Genomic DNA, 20,082 nt, shown 5'->3' with positions numbered 1-20,082 from the left:
TTTTTTTTTTTTTTTTTTTTTTTTTTTTTTTTTTTTTTTTCTTTTCCCTGAATGTCTATTGGTAGCCCTGCACAATTCCTCTGTCTTTCCTTATTTCCCGGTCAGGTTGACCTGATCCTCGTCCGGAGATACTTTGAGTTTGCTGTGTTCATATACACGGACCTAGATAAGTATGTCGCCACAGGTACATACAGTAGTAGCCATGACTGGTAATAATTTTCCAATTCAATTCCAAATTCAGCCGATAGAGTTTTTTTAGTTTTTTTCTCATTAACTCAAGGCAATGTGCTTGGAGGCGCATACAGATGATGATCCGGAAGAATTACCATGAGTGGTGATATCTCGTGTTCCGATTTCTACCAGTCACTCCACTCATGGCTGCACATCAGCGACGATCGGGGAAGGCTTGCTCCCAAGTTGGTCTAGTCGGGTCCATCGCCTACCACGAACTTGGCCTGTGAGCATGCTTATGTAGGTCAGAATCGTGTTGCGTGGTTTCAAGACAAACTGTGAGGCGAAGAGTGGTTTCTTTCTTTCATTTTTTTTCCCCTTCCATACATGTGTCTCACCAAGTTAGACGAACTACTAGTGGTACCGTTGCTATTTTCGTTCCTCCAGTACAGTACCTGCAAGTAATGGTACTGTAAATGAGGCGAGTGATATCCGCTATCATCTGCGTAACTCGTGGAACATTGCGGGTAAAGAACCGTGTGTGACTGGAACTCTCTTTGTAGCCAATCAGCGCTCTGATTGAAGAACTTATCGACAGTCTTCTCCGCCTTTTTTCTCCCTGCCAAACAAACTACTTACTCTTCCATTCCAAGTTACGTTTCCATTCATAGTTTACTACTGTCAACTGCGATCCATTAACAACAGCCATCGGAGGCTTTCCTTTACATGGCTTTTCAACTGAGTTTGATGGTGGAGATGTACTGATCTCATTTCCACCCCTCATTGACCCCTCAGATCCACTGGAAATCGACAGCTCAGCCCGATGATTTGGCGCCTCCGCTTCAGCTAGCCACTCCAAGGGGTGCCAACTCACACACAGTCTTGGGCAAAGTCGCATTCTAATCCCAGCCATGGAATCCCGTCCGCATAGCCCGGTTCCTGCTAGTCAGGTTCCATGCATTCCTACCCACTCCTCATCCACTCCGACGGCTCTGCGCTGTTGCTGTGGCCGTCATGACTGTGCATTCCTGCAGCACAACAATGTGGCCCTGGAGGGGTTGGAAAAGGATCTCGCTACGGCTGCTCGATTGGGCCAGGTACGTTCCTTTGTCGGCGCTTTGGGTCGAAATCAGGCCTCTGCGTCATCATTTCGTTATTTTCGATGCATCCATATTTATGGCCCAGACTTCCGTCGCTTTTGCTTTCTTGCTTTCTTGGCTAGATGTCTGTCAACATTCTTTGTACCTACTTGGTGTCCCTTGAGAGTACATAGATCGTCGTACTCTCAAGTCCACATATTTTGTTTTCATCTCCCCCTATCACATTGTTTGTTCTCCTTTGGATTCGGACCCCTCCTTGCGTTACCTTAGCCAGAGGACTTCGGGCTGAAGTATTGAGAAAAAGCAAAAAAGGGAGAGAGACAGAGGACCTGTCAACTTCGTGCCGCCCATGGCGACTCTAATGACCGCTAGGTCTCCCATCCTCTCCTATTGTGCTGTTGTCCGTCATGGCTGCCTTCCAAGATAACGCTGTTACAGCGTTGACTTCAACGAGCTCGTCATCACTAACTTTTGCATTACAGGCTTTACTCCATCGTCATGAATCATACATGGCCGAGGCTGAAGAAGACCGTCATCGGTTCCTCACCAGTATTGAGAACCTAGAACGCGAGAAACGTGAGGTGCAGGTCGAAAATGCCCGCATCATCGAAGAGAATCGTGGATTGTTGGAGCAGCTGGACATTCTGAACAAGGCCGTCGCTGATGCAGATTCTCATGCCAAGTCCCTTGAAGTTAGACTAGAGAATTCCGAAGCTGAGCTTCGCAAAGTGACGGTGTCAGCTACTCGTGCAGCTGACCTCGACGCCCAATTAGTTCAGATGGAGAATGAACAATCCAGGCTCCATGAGAGCCTGGAGTCAGCTGAAGAAGAATCAAGATCGGCGGTCCAGCGATGGAAGAAGGCGGAAAGTACTCTAAGGGATCTCCATGATCAAATCGACCGCATCGAGAAGGAGGCACAGCAGGAACGCGAGCGCCATGCCGAAGCAGTCCAGCGCATGGAGAAGAAACGGACCGTTGAGCGGGAGCTGGATGGCGCTGCTAGACGGCTAAAGGGAGCCGCGGCGACTCATGAGTTGGGCAGGAGTCACGGGGGAACCGTGGTGTCCCGCTTTGTCCGGGACATATTACAGGATAATGCCAATTTGCAATTAGGAATCGTTGAGTTACGGGAATTGCTAGAGAGTTCGAACCAAGAGGTGCAGTGTCTGCGGGATCAGATTATCTCGCACCAGTTGGTCCCAATGACAGAAGGTGATGGGCAAGTGCCGCAACTTGCACCGACATTGAGTCAAGAACTTGAGTCCAAGGAACCGCGCCAGGCACCGCAAGAGTTCCACATTCACCACCATTATCATACGCCATCTATCAAAAAGGAGAGGCCCGCGCTCTTCCGACGTTCCAAGAACAGACATACCTGGGGGCATCCGAATACTGTACACTCTCCTTCTGGTACGAAATTAGCTCGCAAACCAACGCACCGGTCGCAGTCTTCACACTCTTCTGCATTCACAATGATGTCCCAGCCCTCCCTACAGATTCCCTCGGCTTCTCAACGCTGGTCCTCGCAGTCGCCCGGGGCTGAGTCCATAGCGAGCTCACCGCAGTCCGGATATCGGTCGTCATCTATATTTGATAGAGTAGAGCGTGGGTTTGATTCCTCGCGAGCTACGAGCCCCGACAGCACGGCCTTTTCGCCATTAAGGGTTAGTCGACGAAAAAGCAGCTGTTATGATGCTAGTTTTCGGTCTCCTGAAACGGATGTTTCGGTCGATCCTTTGGATGATGGTGTTTTCAGCAAAGGTCTTGGGGATGCATTCCAGCCTGTCATACCGGAGGAACGGGAGGACTCCTTGCATTACGCCACTTCTGAGAGGGCCTTTTCTCCTGCGCCTGATGATGTTTTTGCTTCCCCTTATCGCTCAAGGCGTAAACAATCGCATGAGAGCTTGTTCTCTGTTGCAGGCATGGACATCCATACTCCCAGTCGACGTCCATCGCGGATGGAGGACATCTCGAGGCCCTTATCTGCTCGCGTACCGCGCCGTATCTTCTCTAGTAACGATCGGTTCTCCAACCCAGTGCTCTCAACGAGCAGAGTCACCGCCAATAGAGAGCCTTCAAAAATTGACCAGTCTTCGCAAACGCTACTTGCTTCAATGGCTGCTAGTAAGCAATCCGAGACAGGGTCAGCAATAGGTGGCCACTTGGACCCCACTGGGACACCTACCCGGAAGATTTCCCTCACCCGCCGCGTAGGTGGATGGATGCGAGAGCATCTGGGAAATGCACCCGCAGCAGGTATTGGTGACACAAAACCTGACCAAGAGCAACCAATACCGTCGACGTCGCAGGTATTACCCGATACGACACCTCCATCCACTGCGAATAGACAGCCAAACCCCAAGGCTGACAAAGTTCCGAGCCTGCGATTTCGATACCCTGGCGTGAACCAGAAAGGCCCAGTCATGGGTTTTCGGCCAGCCTCCCGAGCCCCTTTTGCGATTCACGCGGAGGCTATTGATGAGAGCCTGTTGAGGGAGACTTTGGCAGAGTGACGCACAAATGGTATCGACAGTAGTGTTTTAACACACTATGCACAGTTTGGTTCTTTGTACCATTTCCTTTCATGCTACAACGGGGATGAGCTGCATGCTCGTATATAAGCAACCCTGGTAGCTTTTAACATCCCTTGTTTATCGATTAGCGAGCACATACTTGGCATCTCTCTTTGCTTACATGATACCCAGCGGACATTATCCATACACTGGCAGGCTGCCAACCTTTCCATATTGTGCTTTGTGTATGAAAATTCAATACAGCATATAACAGAACTATCTATAATATCTTAACGATACTTTAGTCATTGACCCATGGATAGGCTCAGCTACTCACAGGCGTAGCCAAGTTCTTTCTCGCGAACATCAAATCTCTTGCGCAAAGGATGTTTACCTCGTGACCCGATATGTTCGAATTGGAATCTCGGTCTCATGAAAGAAACCAGTCTGGTTCTCCGTCTGCGGCGACTCATATGGTAGGCACACTGCTTTGAAACGGTTGTTGTCTGCGAAATAGTCAACTCCATAACCCTGCACCAACGCAGGAATATTGAAGGGAACACATACCACAAGCGTCCAGAAACGCCTGGAAAGTCTTCTGGTTCCGTAGTGTAGCTGAGAGAATGAACTCTTGGGCCTGGTAGTTATCAAAAAGGTCATGAAGCGTAGCGAAAAGCAGAGGAAGTAAGTCTGTGTCATAGGTCTACTTTCCATTAACCCCGTCGAACCAAGAATGCCAAATAGGATGAATGATGAAACGTCACGTACCAAATCTGCACCGAGCACAACATCAAAACACAGATCCTCCCTTGTTATACTCTCGGTATCGTCTTCAGTCGGATACCCCAACGGCGTTCCCCATTCCCAAGCTCCGACCCCAAACTCTCCACCTAACCCATTCCTCGCCTTGCTGCCCTTCATATTTTCGATCAGTGTCCCCTCGCGATCCGTCGCAAGCACAAATTGCGGCCGCAGGTACTTCGCCGCATACATCGACACGAACCCTGTTCCCGCACCGAGCTCGATCACCCTTTTACCGGTTACATGGGCTGCGCCAGTGGGTGTGGAGAGGTATGTTCCGAGGTGGAGGGAAGCTTCCCAGGTGCGAAAGCCGGTGGTGCCGGAGGAGTAGATCAGGCCGCGCGATTCCGAGGTGATCACTGTTTGGGGGTCTTGAGATGTGGTGGTGGTGGGGGCGGTGTATTTGATGTAGGTTAATTGTTGGGCTTGCTGGATTTGAGACGGTTTGGGGAGGGAGATGAGATCTGTCCAGGTTTCGATGAGGTCGGAATTTAATTCCTAGTAAGGTATTACTTGTTAATGGTTATTTTATGAAGGGTGGATGATTCAATTGGTAGAAACGTATAATGGTGTATATCTTGATTGGAAATAACTATCATCTGTATTTCTAGAAATGGGTTCTGCGTACAGGACAAGGAGGTTAGAATCAGACGTACATCCTCCTCCGGATCGGTGATTCCCTCTTCAATCCGTGATATGATCGTCTTTAGGACGCGGGTGCGATAGCCCACTGGAGGGAGGGGCCACGCTGCGGCCTCGTTGAACATCAGCTCATAGATGGCGCATTGGATGTTGGGATGGACGATAGTGGAGGCATTGGGGAGAGCGAGATGAGTCAGGTCGAGTTGTTGAGAGTACTGCGCGGCGAGCTTCTTTAGTGAATGGATTTCTTTATCCAGAGACATTTCTGGGGAGATCTTTTTTTTTTTTTAAATGTTCCAGAAAAATGATATACTCGATTGAAAATGAGGGGACGATCAATCGATAGCGGATAAGAATGTCACGTGCGTAGACCTACCGAAGGCGGGTTAGTGCGCCCTTAGCGAGCCCACATGCACAACAAGCAAAATTGTCACTTTGGGATTTGACGACCGACCACTTCGAGCCCGCCAACGACAGCGACTTCGACAATCCCCCCCAACTTCCTGTCCTCGTCGACGCAGATATTCGCTGCTACCGCAATAATGGCCGACACTCCCGTTACCCTGCGGACTCGCAAGTTCATCCGCAACCCCCTGCTTGCTCGTAAGCAGATGGTCGTGTAAGCTCCCTCTTTTTTCCTCTTTCCGCTGTTCACAATCTTGCTTCCGAGGGCGACTTGGGATGGGGCGATTTGTTCTTGGGCAGACGAATTTTTTTTTTTTGGTGTGAGAAGTTTTGGATCAAGAGGGGGTTCTTATGGGGATGTGATTTTTCTGGAGAGATATTGATTATGGGGGTACCATAATCTTTTAAAGAGGAGGACTGGCAGTGATGGATCGGAACTTTCAGCATTCGCAAGCAAAGAAGAACGATGATTTGAACATGATCTCTAATATGATTTGCAGTGACGTCCTCCACCCCAACCGCGCCAACGTCTCCAAGGATGAGCTCCGCGGCAAGCTCGCCGACCTGTACAAGGCCAACAAGGACCAGGTCTCCGTCTTCGGCTTCCGTACGCAATACGGTGGTGGCAAGAGCACTGGCTTCGCCCTCGTCTACGACTCCCAGGAGGCCCTGAAGAAGTTCGAGCCTCACTACCGTCTCGTCCGTATCGGAGCTGCCGAGAAGATCGAGAAGGCCAGCAGACAGCAGCGTATGCATTTTCTTCCCTTCTGGATATGGTATATCTGGGTATCGAAACAAGGCATGGGCTGATGTATGATTTTCTTCCGGAATACAGGCAAGCAGCGCAAGAACCGCTCCAAGAAGTTCCGCGGTACCGCCAAGACCAAGGGCCCCAAGAAGTCCAAGAACTAAGCGCGCCCTCGACCTGTCGAATTCTGATGGATATGGATCGGATGGGAAGGATTGTTGGTTGCGGCCAGGGGCTAGTGCTAAAGCTATTGATGATAACCCTGTGGTGGTGATTGAGCGATTCGCATTCACATTTGCATATGCATACGCATATGCGATACACCATACCATACTAAAGCTATGTATGCTATGCTATGCAAATATAGTTATCATGCCATGACGATGACAGGGGGCAACTGCAAACAATCACAATCAAAAGAAACAAAAAAAATATCAAATTTGAGATTTGGGGGTTCTGGATTCTTATATCTCATCTTTTCTACTTTATTTTGTTTCCGGGCTGGTGGATGAAAAATGTTTCTTTTACAACTCTGGGATTTTCACATTACTTACTTACATCGGTGCTTTTACTATACAAGGGTTTGTTCCTGTTTTTCTTTTTTGGGTTTTCACAACTGTCGATGGGGATCTCACTTCTTCCTCTCCAACCAAGTTCCCAGGCAACAAGGCTTGTGAGATGTCAGGCATTCATGGGTTCATGTCTATAACGTGCATCGCTCCCCCCTTGGCAGCCTTCCTTGGTGGTAGTTCTGGTGCTCGATGCGTAGCTTGCTCGGCTCTAGTATTGGCGTTGTCTCCCCGATCATATTTTATTTAGTAAAGGGGAGTCTAAATCCACCGCTAGCAGACCAATAAGCTTCGGAATGCCCTGTACTCCAATTCACCCCCAGATGAAACCTCCCCAACAAAATCACGGTAATCTCAAACCCCCCATAGATGCCGTAGTGTAGCACAGGAACCCCTCCGATCTCAAACTATGTCAGTCAACTAGTAGGAGCTGTCTCGGGGAGACCACTGATCCCCTTCGGCTACCATCTCTCAGACGGGATAAATCCTCCCTAGCTTATTCATGGATGTAGATATTGTACAAGGCCGAGTCGGCTCCGAATTGATGATCGTTTCCTTCCCCCTTTGTCTTTCTGTTCCTGTTCTGAAAAATTAGGATCTCTCCTTTTTCTTTATCGCCGGATATACTTGCTGTACTTACTCGATATTGTTCTCTACAGACGAATTCCATTGTCCCTGGGTCCATTGCGTATATACATACGTCGTACCTAGTGTAAATGGGAACCAGATTAGGTAGACAAAGGGCGCACAGGACTGGACACGATTGGTGTAGAGACAATAACTAGGTTCAGCCTTGTTTGGCTTTCTCTTACTTGAATAGGGATATAAGAAAATAGCTTTGGGGAACAAAGCGAAGATTTTGGTGCATCTTATTTCTAATATTCCTTGGCTTTCAAGGTTCTGATCACGAGCAACATGATCTGCTTCGTATATGGAGAAATGCCTCGCATCTATCTTCGAATTGTTGTCTGGTGACGGCTATAGGATCAAAGAGAGACTATTGAATGTTTTGTGTATCGATATTAAATATTTGTAAATGATGGTTGTTTACGGGTTCCAGGGCTGCAGTTGGAGTCACGCAGGTTTAAAAGCACAAGAAGCTCGACCAGGGAAGGAAAGGTCCAGCAAAAATAGAATCGCCAAATGGACACAAGGATCAAACGGATTTCAAACAAGCCACCGTTCGCTCAAAAATGCCTCCCACCGTGGCCTAGCCTAGACCTCATATTATGGTTCCCATAAAGGATAGAACGGAAGAAAGAAGCTAAGTTACAAGCCCGACAGTCCTTGCCTACCTCGATATTAGTGTAACTTTTGGTTTTCCAGGACCGAGATCCGGGAAAATAAAAACAGAAGATATTGAAGGGTGTACAAAGCAGGAGAGGTATTTGGAATAACCCAGAACTATCGGAGGGCCAAGAAGGGAATCGGGGGGGAGGGGGACGGTAAGAGTACAAACAGATGAAGATTTGCACCAGTTCTTGGCTGTCAGACAACGCAATTACAAATAGTAGAAACAAACGAAATGAAACTCTACCGAAACGCCGTGTAAAAATGTGCTGCTCAGCAGGTCAGAGCGCTTGAGCTGCAGTAACATGCACAGCCGCTCAGCACGCCTCGGAATAGAAGCCCCCCGGGTTACTCAAAGCTTGCGCCCGATGTGCTTCTGTGGTTGTCCCGGGACCCGAAAGGCCGTCTGCTACCGGCAAGCTGAATGCTAAAGAGGGTGTGTTTTGAAGTTGCTCGGGAGGTCGCGTGTAAGGAAGTCCGTTCATCAGCATCCCGGAAGTGCCTGGTTTGGGTCCTTTTCTCCTCTCAGAACTGCAGTAACCGTAGATGTTGGAGCTATCATCCATAAGAGAAACGCGGGCACTGTCAGTCAAGATCGGCCGTCGCATTGGGGCTTCCTCATTTCTCTGCAGCTCTTCACCGGAATTCGCTGGGTTCAATCGAGCGAACGTGCCACAGGAGGGCATCAACGATGACGAAGCACTAGCCGATGTCATTGGTAAATATCCAAGCACCATCTCCTGCGCGTTCGATGGGGGTGGCTTTGCCCTGTTTAGAGGACTGATGTTGAAAGGTTCGGGGGTAAATTGCTTCATCGGCCGGGCGTTGTTGGCAGTGACAATAGCTTTTGGTGCCCAGGGGTGTCCAGCCCTGCAGTCTTGCTGAGGAAGCCCTGAAATGGCACTGGACGATGTCGGAAGCACCGAAAGACCCAGTTGAAGCTGGTTCCGCCCACTGGGGGTGGGAAGTGTCCGGTCTGCCCCTTGCTCCTCAGATGATAGAGCAACCATTGAGGGCACAAAAGTCGTATCTGTAGAGTGGGTTCCCGGCGCCGATATCATATAAGTGTAATCGGGATGGTGAAACGTACCCTCCGCTTCATGGTCGGGCAAAATCCCTCCCCTGGTAACGTTAAGGCCAGAATGACATGCCTTTGACCATGGGACCTCGTAGTAGCCTCCAAGGGCTCCTTGAGGTAGTGTCGTGGACACCCCGTAAGTTGCAGGCTGTGAACCGTAAATAGTCGATGGTTCTTCATCATAACTGGCTATATGATCCTGAGTAAAGCTTGAGCGACTATAGGACTGTTGAGGCTCGGTCGAGCTGATGTCAAAGGCTGACGGGCGTGGGAGCGAAGTAACGCGGAAATCAGAGGGATTCGCCGACAACAACTCTTGCCTTGTAGCCATTGAGGATATGTATGTGCCCTGTCTCTGATGAGCTGAAGACAGTGAACCGTTCATAAAGGAGTACGGCCACCCAGTAGCCTTGGTCTGCAGCATTGATGAATTGACCTTGGCTGGATCTTAGCTTATCGCAAGGGAATCCATAAATCGGTGAAGAGGACTGACCCTTAAGAACTGGCAGTGCGTATTTCCTGAGGTCCGACAATTTGAACAGCCTTGGCCGTCACCAACATCACCGCTACACTTGATTTTCCGTTTTCGACATCGATTGCACTGCAGATGTAAGATTATTTATCCCTTTCCTGGAGTAAAGGAACTCACTGCAACGGGAATCCGTCGTCTGGTGGCATTTCGACTCTTCTCTCCCTCCGGAATTGGAATATTGGGTCCAATAATTCTGTCTACAACCGTCTGCTGGCTGCTAGCCTGCGTCGAATGTGATAACGAAAGTACATCTTGTTGAGGTTGGGGGTCGAAACCGACCTCGTCTTCCGGGGTGTAGAAAGAACGTGCCATTACTTCAAGTATCAGTAGCGAAGGAAATGCATTGGTTCCAGTCCTGAGACGTACATAAAGTCAAAATAAATACGGGAAATTCAAAATATAATCAGAGGTTGTCGGAAGCATCAAAAGCCAATGAACCGAGAATGATAGTGGCCAACATGTTCCGCCTATCTTCGCGCATTGGAAAAGGGACCGGGGAAGGGTGAGGGGGATTCAGTCGGAGGCGATGTCAGTTTTAAGTCAATGTGTCAGGCTTAATTTTCTGATTGCTCTTTTATCAGTATTTGTTTTTTCAAAAAATAAATATCTTTTCTCTTCTGTTGGTCCGTTAAATGTATATTTTTTCGACGGAAGAGCTCAAAATCCAGAAAGGGCCCCTAACTGACTTGCTGGCTCGAGCAAGTGGCTAAGTTGATACCTGACCTTCTCGTTGCACTATGCAAATTTCCGTCTACTCTATCCAAGGCAGATGTCAAGTCGGCCGGGACCCTAGAAGCACCCTGGTAGAAGGTCAGCCAGACAGACGACAGACTGAATTTCCCGGCGTTATAAGAGGTTTTGTTTCACAAAGTAACGTTGCACGAGTGGACATGACCTGATAGTCGCCATAACAAGTCAGGCTGAGAGAGCCGGAAACCTTTCTGAGCTCTGCTGAGCCAATAGCCACGACCAGGTCTCCACAGACTTTTCTCCCTGAATCACGGCCATCTTCAAGTGGATCCATTTCTCTCCATAAATGGATCTTAAAGTGAGGACTGGCGTCAACCTCAACATATACATTTGACGACGAGCGAACAGCAGTCGATTACGTTTGCGAAAGCCTTCCAAAACTGCATTCCCGTGGGTTGGCCGAGACGAGTATGAAGATTGTTTGCCTTCATTAAATGGCGGTGTTAGAGACCTATGGTTGGGCTTCGTGCCGTCTTCAACGTCAAACAAACATCTTGGTACTTTTGACACGCCGCCTATGGCCTAAAGAAGAGTCGGCAGCTAGAGTCGGCTATGAAAGTCTTCGGAAGCCCAGCTTTTACCTCGACAAATGAGTGATGAACTGCTGAACACATAATAGAGGCCCTGATAAACGACCTAGCGCAAGAGTATTACGCTGGTGTCTCGGATAGCTCTAGCACATCCTAGCCACAAGACTAACGGTGATGCTTCGGCGCGATTAGATCATGCCAGTCCCAACGAAAGCAAATGTGGCTTAGTAGCCAAGACTGAGCCCGAATGAAGCCCTGACATAAATGAACCGACTTGAAACCTGTGTCCAGGTCACTGGGCTGGATCTGCGTCAGTGCATAGGCTGCGTGTCTATCACTCTCCAATCACCTAATGCCATCCCCAAAGATAGTACAGAATAAATCAAACAAACCCGAAGAAAGTAAAGGGCATAAAAAGAGAAATAGGGATACCGTTATAGTGAGGCAAAGTACATGAGAACATTCATTATTAATGGCAGGAATCTTGGACAAGAAAGCTCTGCTATGTACAAAGGTCAAGGGGTGAACAGAAAGGATGTACCTGACATAGCAGATTCACATTTGTCTGCACATACGCGAACAAGGCTCCCTGGTGAGATTAGCTTCGTTTGTAGCAGACCCATTCAGCAGACAAAAGAACCCAATGAGCTCCTTGTCTATAATTGAGGATCACAATCACGCCGAACCAAGGTTCGCTGACGTAATGAAGGAGAAACGAAGGGACTAAATGAGCCATTTAGAAGGAAAGATCCGAGGCAGTCTGCAGACATCCTTTCCTTTCTTCTGAAGATGTTTGGTCGGAAATGGACCCATGTTGACAAATGGACCAGCCACTAGGTGCCAGGAACCAGTGAAACATGCTTGATATATGTTAGCGCTGGGGCTAATTATTATCAAGGGGTACAAAAAGAAAAGAAAGGGAAAGAAAAGAAAAAATACACTATTATTGATGAAAGAACAAATGAGACGGTTGCGAGGCCGAAAAAGGTGAGACAGGGAAGAAGAGAACAGAAATTCTATCAAGATCAACCATGTGTTTTCCCTTTTCTCTTTGCGGCGCAGAGTTGCTAATCGGTGTGAAATGGTAGAAGCTGCAGTAGACCGTTTTATCCAACGCTTCTGCTGTGGAACTTGAGAAACAAGTGAACAGTCAGTAGTACCTTAACAAGTGTACCAAGAATGTTTACCTCATATGCTTTTTTGCTTGATGCCAAGCACGTTTTCCACTCCGTGGAAGAGCATACGGGGGTCACAATTGAGCTTTGTCCTCCAAGTATCGAAGCATCTCACAGGAGAAGAACTGACCAAACGGATCATTTGTCATGATAAACAGTTACCAATCTTGGCCAACCTTTGAGTAAGATGTCCACCTTGCGCGCCCAATTTCACATCCAACGGGTCTACTGGAAGGCCTGCCGTTGGATTGAAAAGTGGGTTCTAGTTACACGAAGGGGTGCCGGTTCAACGATTCGAAGGGTGTTGTAAGCCCTTCGAAAATAGAAGTAGAGTGAACAGTGTGCACTGGGGTAGGGTCAGCCGACTAGAAATGGTCATGGCTCTCGTGTACGGTATGTACATTTAGTTACCTATACCAAATTACCGACTAGCTGGGGATCGACGGACCAAATTGGCTTTTGTTTGGTGGCAGCGGCTCCGCACCTTAACTTTTCCGCCTTGAGACTAAAAGATACTACTACCGTCAATTCTTCAACCATATCATCTCTCCTCCACAGGGTCAAGCTTCCGATCAATAGCTTAATTCTTGACTGCTGTGCTGGCCCCTTTCTCACTTTGGCCTACTCTGTCCAATTCTAATATTTGCTTTATTTTTCTCCGCCTTCTTGTACCCTTGTCAAACGCACGGCCGATCATCCCCACTTCACGTGTGACCACCAGAACGCCATGAGCGTCCTCCTGGAGACTTCCCTTGGTGACATTGTCATTGACTTACTAGTCGACGAGTGCCCTAAAGCCTGCGAAAAGTAAGTCCACTTGATCTCTCACGTGATATCCTGGCTTTTGCGTATCTTGCGCGCGTATAATGTCGAGTAGCTGAACCCGAAACTAAGCTATCCATTTTCTTCCGCTATAGCTTCCTGAAGCTATGCAAAGTCAAGTACTATAATTTCTCCCCCGTCCACAGCGTCCAGAAAAACTTCACTTTCCAAACCGGCGATCCCCTTGGACCTGATTCCTCGGAAAGCGATGGCGGTTCGTCGATTTGGGGCCTTCTGGAAGGCCCGCCGAAGAGGACGTTTTCGCTCGAGCCTCCACGGAAGTTGAAGCACGATGAAAGAGGAACAGTGAGTATGGCCACAGTTCCTTCGCCGCATGACCCCGATCAGCGCATCGCTGCGAGCCAATTCATTGTCACATTGGGAGAGAATCTTGATTACCTGGATGGCAAAGCGGTGATCTTTGGGAAGGTTGTGGAGGGGTTCGATGTCCTTGAGAAGGTAAATGAAGCCTTCATAGACGACCGGGGTCGACCTCTCAAAGACATCCGTATCCGACATACGGTTATTCTTGACGACCCATTCGAAGATCCCCCGGGCCTGGTGACTCCAGCTGAGAGCCCTTTGCCGTCAAAGGCGCAGCTAGCTACTGTGAGAATAGCCGATGATGAGGAGCTCGACGATAATATGGACGAGGAATCTATGGAGAAATTACGGCGAGAGCGCGAAGCAAGAGCACAGGCGCTGACCCTTGAAATGGTTGGTGATCTTCCATTTGCGGAGGTTAAGCCGCCAGAGAATGTCTTGTTTGTCTGCAAATTGAATCCTGTCACTCAAGGTATGAGTTTACCGTCCTCGGAAATGTCCTCTTACGCCTGTGGAGAGTCATACGCTAACAGACAGTAGACGAGGATCTTCACTTGATCTTCAGCCGGTTTGGTCCAATTTTATCATGCGAGGTCATTCGAGACAAACGAACAGGGGATAGCTTGCAGTACGCTTTTATCGAATTCGAAAACCAGAAAGATTGTGAACAAGCCTACTTCAAGATGCAGGGCGTGCTAATTGATGATCATCGCATTCATGTGGATTTCTCTCAAAGTGTCAGTCTACGAGTCTCTGTTTACTGCCTAGCGTTGCTGATGAGTCATGCAGGTGTCGAAATTGTCAGAAAGCTGGAGGAACGCTACTATCTCCAAACGCAGTGGTCAGCGGGGCGGGTTCGGCGGCGTAGCAAGCCTTGAGAAGAAGCGCCAGTATAGGGCGTCTGATAACGCTCGTGAAGAAGAGAACGATTATAACCTAGTGTTTGACAAGGGCGACAAGGCCCCTCGCAGGCGGCCATACAGCCGGAGTCCACAACGAAGTTCCAATCGTGACCGACGGGTTAGCCGAAGTCCTCGGCGAGACTCCTATCGAGATACCTATCGGAGACGACACCGTGACCGGTCTCACAGTCGAAGCCCAGCACGAGGGGAATATCGCGATAAAGACCGTCGTCGCTACAACGACCATGAGCGACGCCGGGATGATGAACGTTATGGGGAAAGGAGGCGTCGTTGACGTTGTTTTCTCAGATTCCTAGTGCCTGTTATATATTCCCTGTGTAAAATAAATCAAGCATACCTACGTAACTAAATATGGGCGATGTTGATGATTGACTTCATTTTCTCCTGAGCCCTACCCGATAAATCCCTCGATCCCACTGACCAACCGAAACCCCCTGATGAAACTTGTGGCCCCACGGCTTCACATCGATGGCGGCCCACGAGAGCTCCGCCTTCTACCGTTCCCTGAAGCATGGTTGGCCAGTCCGATCTCTCGTCGAGACTTGGAAACTCACTTGCTGATCGCTAATTATAGGCACTTACCCTCAATGAGATGGGAAAATCATGGGTTGCGATGGAGTACTAGGCTGCTAGTATGTAGTAGTACTATCTATGGAGCACCTCTCTTTCTGTTCCTCCTGACTAAAAATAATAGTGGAATAAAAATAAACCATTAGTGAGGTAGACTATTCCCGGCGGTCAGCCTGTGGCTTGACAACACACTCCTTAGTATTAGATTAAGTTGTTGCTTTAAAAGACCCTTCATCCCAGAGCTTCAGTTGCACCCCGCCATTCATTCCCAAAACCCCTCCCTGACTCTAATTCTCGCTTTCCCGCATTCTCCTCCCCCCAACATCCACATCTCTACTCCCTTCGAACAAACTCTGCATATTTCCCTCCGAGTCCACTTACATTCAAGTTCAACACCATGGCGGCAGCTATTAAGGAAACCGTATCCAATCTGCTCCATGGCCATTCCGAAAACGCCCCTCGCCAGCCTTCCCCTGAAGAGTTCCAGCAACTACAACAGAAGTATACTGCTGCCGGGCAAGGACATGTTTTCAAATTCGCCGATCAATTAAACCAGGTCGAGAAGGCTCAACTCTTCCATCAGTTGAGCAACTTCGACCCCAACCGGATCAATGAACTGGCCGACAAGGTTCTTAACCCCGCCAAAGCTCAGGATGGCCCCGTTACCCTCGAACCCCTCCCTGAAGTAGCCACTGCCTCTATCATGGACTCGGACCCGAAGGACATCCAGCGGTGGTACGATGAAGGTATCCAGGCGGTGTCGGAGAACAAGGTCGCGGTGGTCCTGATGGCTGGTGGACAGGGTACCCGTTTGGGAAGCTCTGCACCCAAGGGCTGCTTCGATATTGGTCTACCCAGTCAGAAGTCCCTCTTCCAGATCCAGGCTGAGCGTATTGCCAAGCTCCAGCTCCTGGCGCAGGGAACTTCCGGCAAGGAAGCCATCATCCCCTGGTATGTCATGACCAGTGGACCTACCCGCAAGCCCACGGAAGAGTTCTTCGAGCAGCACAAGTATTTTGGACTGGACAAGAAGAACGTCGTCATCTTCGAGCAGGGTGTCCTGCCCTGCATTTCTAATGAGGGTAAGATTTTGTTGGAGACCAAGTCTAAGGTACGATACTCCCTTTGATGGAGACCAACCCAGTGTTCTGACAACTATGCCTAGGCTGCTGTTGCCCCTGACGGAAATGGTGGAATCTACCAAGCCCTCATTACCTCTGGTGTGCGCGAAGACATGCGGAAGCGTGGTATCGAACACATTCACACTTACTGCGTCGACAACTGCCTAGTCAAGGTTGCCGACCCCGTCTTCATTGGTTTCGCCGCTTCCAAGAAGGTTGATATCGCTACTAAGGTGGTCCGTAAGCGCAATGCTACCGAGTCGGTTGGTTTGATCCTTCAGAAGAATGGCAAGCCTGATGTAGTTGAATACTCCGAAATCGACAAGGAGACGGCTGAGGCTAAGGACCCCAAGCAACCTGATGTGCTGAAGTTCCGCGCTGCCAACATCGTCAACCACTACTATTCCTTCCGCTTCTTTGAGTCTATCGAGACTTGGTCCCACAAGCTGCCTCACCACGTTGCTCGCAAGAAGATTCCTTGCGTGAACATTGAGACCGGCGAGGGTTTCAAACCTGAAAAGCCCAACGGTATCAAGTTGGAGCAGTTTGTCTTCGATGTCTTCCCGTTGACCCCTCTGGAGAAGTTTGCATCCATCGAGGTACGCCGCGAGGATGAGTTCTCGCCGCTGAAGAATGCCAGGGGCACTGGTGAGGATGACCCTGACACTAGCAAACGCGACATCATGAACCAGGGACAGCGCTGGATTGAGAAGGCCGGCGGAGTTGTTGTCACCGAAGGCGAGGCCGTTGGGGTTGAGGTCTCCCCGCTGATCAGCTATGTAAGTTCGCCGTTCTTATTGTCGATCGACAACAAACAAGTCATGTGTTCATCTGAGGATCTATACTAACATAAATCGAACAGGGTGGTGAGGGGCTTGAGTTCCTCAAGGGCCGTGAGATTAAGGCTCCAGCGGTGATTGAGAAGGAAGAGTAAATATTTTGATGACTACTGTTTGATTCTGTTACCATATGCATTGCAGGGCACATTAATATATGAATGAAATGGTTGCTTAGCAGCACCTGAGCCATAGAATGAATCTCATTCAAGAGATGTCGAGTGATCAAATACATTGCGTAGTAAACGTACAAAGACACTCTCCATCTTCCCCAACTTAACGTATTCCTCTTATTAGGTGGGGAATGACCAGACCAACCTTTTCCCACTATTTCCTTCTTCTAAAGAGCCAAAACCCTACTCCTAACCATCGAGCCACCGCGCCCAGCTGATGTCGCTCTTTCAACCTGGTCACTTACAATCGCACTGTCCCCGTGGCCCGTAAATTGAGATCGATTAAGATAGGGAACGCAGAAGCAATCCCTATAGTAATAATATCCAGTACAGATCCAGTAGCTTATGCATAATAGGCACTTCGATTGGTCAAATTCAAGGCCACACAATCAAACAACGAAATCATACCTATAATAGAACACCCTTGGGAACAGTTATTTGGTTAGATGAACTAGTTTCCACATCTGAAATGGAAGCAATACTACTTGCAACAGAAGTGAAAACAACAATTAGCTGGTAGAGCCAGTCTGTGCAGCCTAAAGAACAAATTATTAGATAAACATATATTTGTACCTGGTGATTTGAGTATACTCTATGCAGTTGTCTAGTATAACATATCGTATACTAGATTTGACTAAATTTCATCACTTAGTGAGCGCTAACACTTGTACCTACAGTGCACATACAAACCATAGCCTCCTACTATGGGTTCAGCACTCAGATCTGTATATACTCTTCAAATAGGGAGTATTCTGCGTGGAGAAACTCCACTGATCCAAAGGGGTTGACCAGGACGATTCCATATTACTGAGATTATCGGCTACGTGCAGTATCTACCTCAAGTGCTATATATATAGCATCTCTTGCCCTATGTAGCCTTTAGACAGGACGGATGTGCGCGAGTCTGCCGAACATGAGAGTGGAATAGAGATCTAAAAATCGTAAAGAGAGACACAGTGTCAGGCGCTTATCCTAATTCGGAAAACTAGACCGGCACCGTCTGTCAGGGCTTCAGAGTTCACACATCAGGTTTCACAATCGGGTGGTATTGGAAATGCAAGGGCTGGAGCACTAGAGATTCTAGAGAATGTCAATCCTTCGGGAACGTGTGCCTCAGGCCTATGCCAAACGATACGGAATCCGGGGATGTCGACGGTAATACTGTAACAACCATACGCAATACGGGAAAGCCCGGGAGTTAAGTTTTTTCTCTTGTTTTCCTCGTTTTTTCTAGCGTTCTGTAATCGAAAGTAACCCTTAGTGTACGGAACTAAAACACCGTCTGGCTTTTCCTGTCTCGGCTTCATCGCTTGACTGAAATTTTTACTCTTCTGTGGGTTACGAGAATTTTCAAGATATTTCCTGTTCTTCCCTGTGGTTCGGAGGGATTGTTGGAGTGCTGTGAGGGTTCCGTTTTGGAGAGCTGCTGTGTTGTAAGTTCTGTGTGGTGTACTTTTTTTTTTTTAGTCGCTTTTTCTTTGTCAGCCCACCTTTTTCCAGTGTCGAGAGTGGGCTGTTGGAAGTGTTGCTCCTCCTCCAAGGTTCTCAAGTTGACGGTCAAATTCAGCACATTTGATAAGGAGATTTGAAGTTTGTTGTTGGTTTTTAGGAAGAGTGAGTCTCTCCAAAGTTCTCGGAAACTTCTCGTGACTTTCGGCTTCTCTGTTATAATGAAAGGACTCACAAGCGCCGCTCGATTTCTCAATCTTTCTCGATGTGCTTCACATGCGCACTTTTTTTTTTTTTTTTCCTCTTTCCTATACTGGTCGGGTTTCGGGTAGTCCAAAATGATTGAAAGACTGCGAGAGCAAGCACCTAGGATTTTTACATCGCTGGGTTACCGGCCACTGAATTCGGCGGCGCTCGTTCCACAAACCATGCAGGAAGACCACATACGAAACGAGTTACAAGATGAATGACAGTTTGGCATAGCGACTGACAATAATATTTCTGGCTAGCTAGTATACCGACAAGATGTTGCTTTCTCGCCGTGCGTGCTACAAGTGTGGCAATATTGGCCACTATGCTGGTTGGTCACCTTTGTAGAGGACTACTATCAATCCGCCGGATTTCGCTAACGGGCTGATAGAGGTGTGCTCTTCGTCTGAGCGTCTCTGCTACAACTGTGAGTGACTCTGCTTACCTGCAACTGCTGAGGATAGTTCACTAATATGTCATTCTCCATAAGGCAAGCAGCCTGGTAAGGTACCACGCGCGCTACCTTCTTAGTCCCGAAATCTAATACATCGATAGGCCATGAGTCCAGCAGCTGCCCTCGTCCCCGTACTACCGAGAGTAAGGATTCCCAGTTGACATGAAGGAAATAATAGGGAGGTTGACATGTATTCTCTAGCCAAGCAATGCTACAACTGCCAGGGTCTAGGCCACGTTCAGGCCGACTGTCCCACTCTGCGTCTCAATGGCGCTAACGGCCGTTGCTACAACTGCAGCCAGCCCGGCCACCTTGCTGTATGTTAATCATGCTCGGGGTATTGTCAGAATAGTGGTTAACATGATTTTGTTCCAGCGCAACTGCCCGGCTCCCGCTTCCGGCGCTGGCCGCGGTGTCGGCGCTCCTCGTGGTGGATTCAATGGTGGCTTCCGCGGCGGATACGGTGGTTACCCTCGCGCTGCCACTTGCTACAAGTGCGGTGGCCCTAACCACTTCGCCCGTGACTGCCAGGCTCAGGCTATGAAGTGCTACGCTTGCGGCAAGCTTGTGAGTATAATCTGCAGCCCATTGTGTTGGTCGAATGATGGATTTTAACCTTTTCTAGGGCCATATCTCTCGTGACTGTACCGCCCCCAACGGTGGTCCCTTGAGCTCTGCTGGCAAGGTCTGCTACAAGTGTGCCCAGGCTGGCCACATTTCCCGGGACTGCCCTAACAACGAGGCCGCTACCCAGCAGCCTGTTGAGTCTACCCCCGCTGCTGCTCCAGCTGCCCCTGCTACTGGCGCCGCCGCTCCTGAGACTACCGCAGAGGCAGCCCCTGCTGCGCCTG

At 48.8% G+C, this 20,082-nt stretch overlaps 7 protein-coding genes across 7 annotated transcripts; 5 read left to right on the top strand and 2 right to left on the bottom strand.

Moving 5' to 3' along the window:
* The first annotated feature begins 648 nt into the window (after positions 1–648).
* BDV37DRAFT_233140 (uncharacterized protein) lies at positions 649–3,985 on the top strand. The gene is made up of 2 exons (XM_032080384.1): positions 649–1,268; positions 1,754–3,985. Exons 1-2 carry the CDS (start codon positions 1,083–1,085, stop codon positions 3,788–3,790), a joined length of 2,223 nt encoding a protein of 740 aa, XP_031936705.1. The 5' UTR covers positions 649–1,082; the 3' UTR covers positions 3,791–3,985.
* Positions 3,986–4,180: 195 nt separating this feature from the next.
* On the bottom strand, positions 4,181–5,496 carry BDV37DRAFT_275357 (protein-lysine N-methyltransferase; the record flags this gene model as incomplete). The annotated part of the gene is made up of 3 exons (XM_032085386.1): positions 4,181–4,321; positions 4,358–5,089; positions 5,248–5,496. 3 exons carry the CDS (start codon positions 5,494–5,496, stop codon positions 4,181–4,183), a joined length of 1,122 nt encoding a protein of 373 aa, XP_031936704.1.
* Positions 5,497–5,570: 74 nt separating this feature from the next.
* Positions 5,571–6,810, top strand: BDV37DRAFT_233124 (40S ribosomal protein eS24). Its single transcript, XM_032080383.1, has 3 exons — positions 5,571–5,852; positions 6,139–6,386; positions 6,474–6,810. The coding sequence occupies exons 1-3, from the start codon at positions 5,776–5,778 to the stop codon at positions 6,548–6,550; spliced, it is 402 nt and encodes a 133-aa protein (XP_031936703.1). The 5' UTR covers positions 5,571–5,775; the 3' UTR covers positions 6,551–6,810.
* BDV37DRAFT_233169 (uncharacterized protein) lies at positions 6,805–7,146 on the top strand. Its single transcript, XM_032080385.1, has one exon. It carries the CDS (start codon positions 6,895–6,897, stop codon positions 7,093–7,095), a length of 201 nt encoding a protein of 66 aa, XP_031936702.1. The 5' UTR covers positions 6,805–6,894; the 3' UTR covers positions 7,096–7,146.
* A 1,019-nt stretch (positions 7,147–8,165) lies between these two features.
* On the bottom strand, positions 8,166–10,167 carry BDV37DRAFT_297770 (uncharacterized protein; the record flags this gene model as incomplete). The annotated part of the gene is made up of 3 exons (XM_032090401.1): positions 8,166–9,759; positions 9,817–9,924; positions 9,973–10,167. 3 exons carry the CDS (start codon positions 10,165–10,167, stop codon positions 8,563–8,565), a joined length of 1,500 nt encoding a protein of 499 aa, XP_031936701.1. The 3' UTR covers positions 8,166–8,562.
* Positions 10,168–12,742: 2,575 nt separating this feature from the next.
* Positions 12,743–14,883, top strand: BDV37DRAFT_260816 (cyclophilin-like domain-containing protein). The gene is made up of 4 exons (XM_032083264.1): positions 12,743–13,117; positions 13,228–13,928; positions 13,997–14,193; positions 14,246–14,883. The coding sequence occupies exons 1-4, from the start codon at positions 13,038–13,040 to the stop codon at positions 14,651–14,653; spliced, it is 1,386 nt and encodes a 461-aa protein (XP_031936700.1). The 5' UTR covers positions 12,743–13,037; the 3' UTR covers positions 14,654–14,883.
* Positions 14,884–15,181: 298 nt separating this feature from the next.
* BDV37DRAFT_260811 (UDP-N-acetylglucosamine diphosphorylase) lies at positions 15,182–17,095 on the top strand. Its single transcript, XM_032083263.1, has 3 exons — positions 15,182–16,060; positions 16,115–16,849; positions 16,933–17,095. Exons 1-3 carry the CDS (start codon positions 15,347–15,349, stop codon positions 17,002–17,004), a joined length of 1,521 nt encoding a protein of 506 aa, XP_031936699.1. The 5' UTR covers positions 15,182–15,346; the 3' UTR covers positions 17,005–17,095.
* Positions 17,096–20,082: the final 2,987 nt, after the last annotated feature.

Source organism: Aspergillus pseudonomiae (assembly GCF_009193645.1).
Source record: "Aspergillus pseudonomiae strain CBS 119388 unplaced genomic scaffold BDV37scaffold_98, whole genome shotgun sequence".
Taxonomy (NCBI): Eukaryota; Fungi; Ascomycota; class Eurotiomycetes; order Eurotiales; family Aspergillaceae; genus Aspergillus; species Aspergillus pseudonomiae.
The sequence above is the reverse complement of the archived record's forward strand: the minus strand, read 5'-3'. Positions and strand labels throughout refer to the sequence as shown.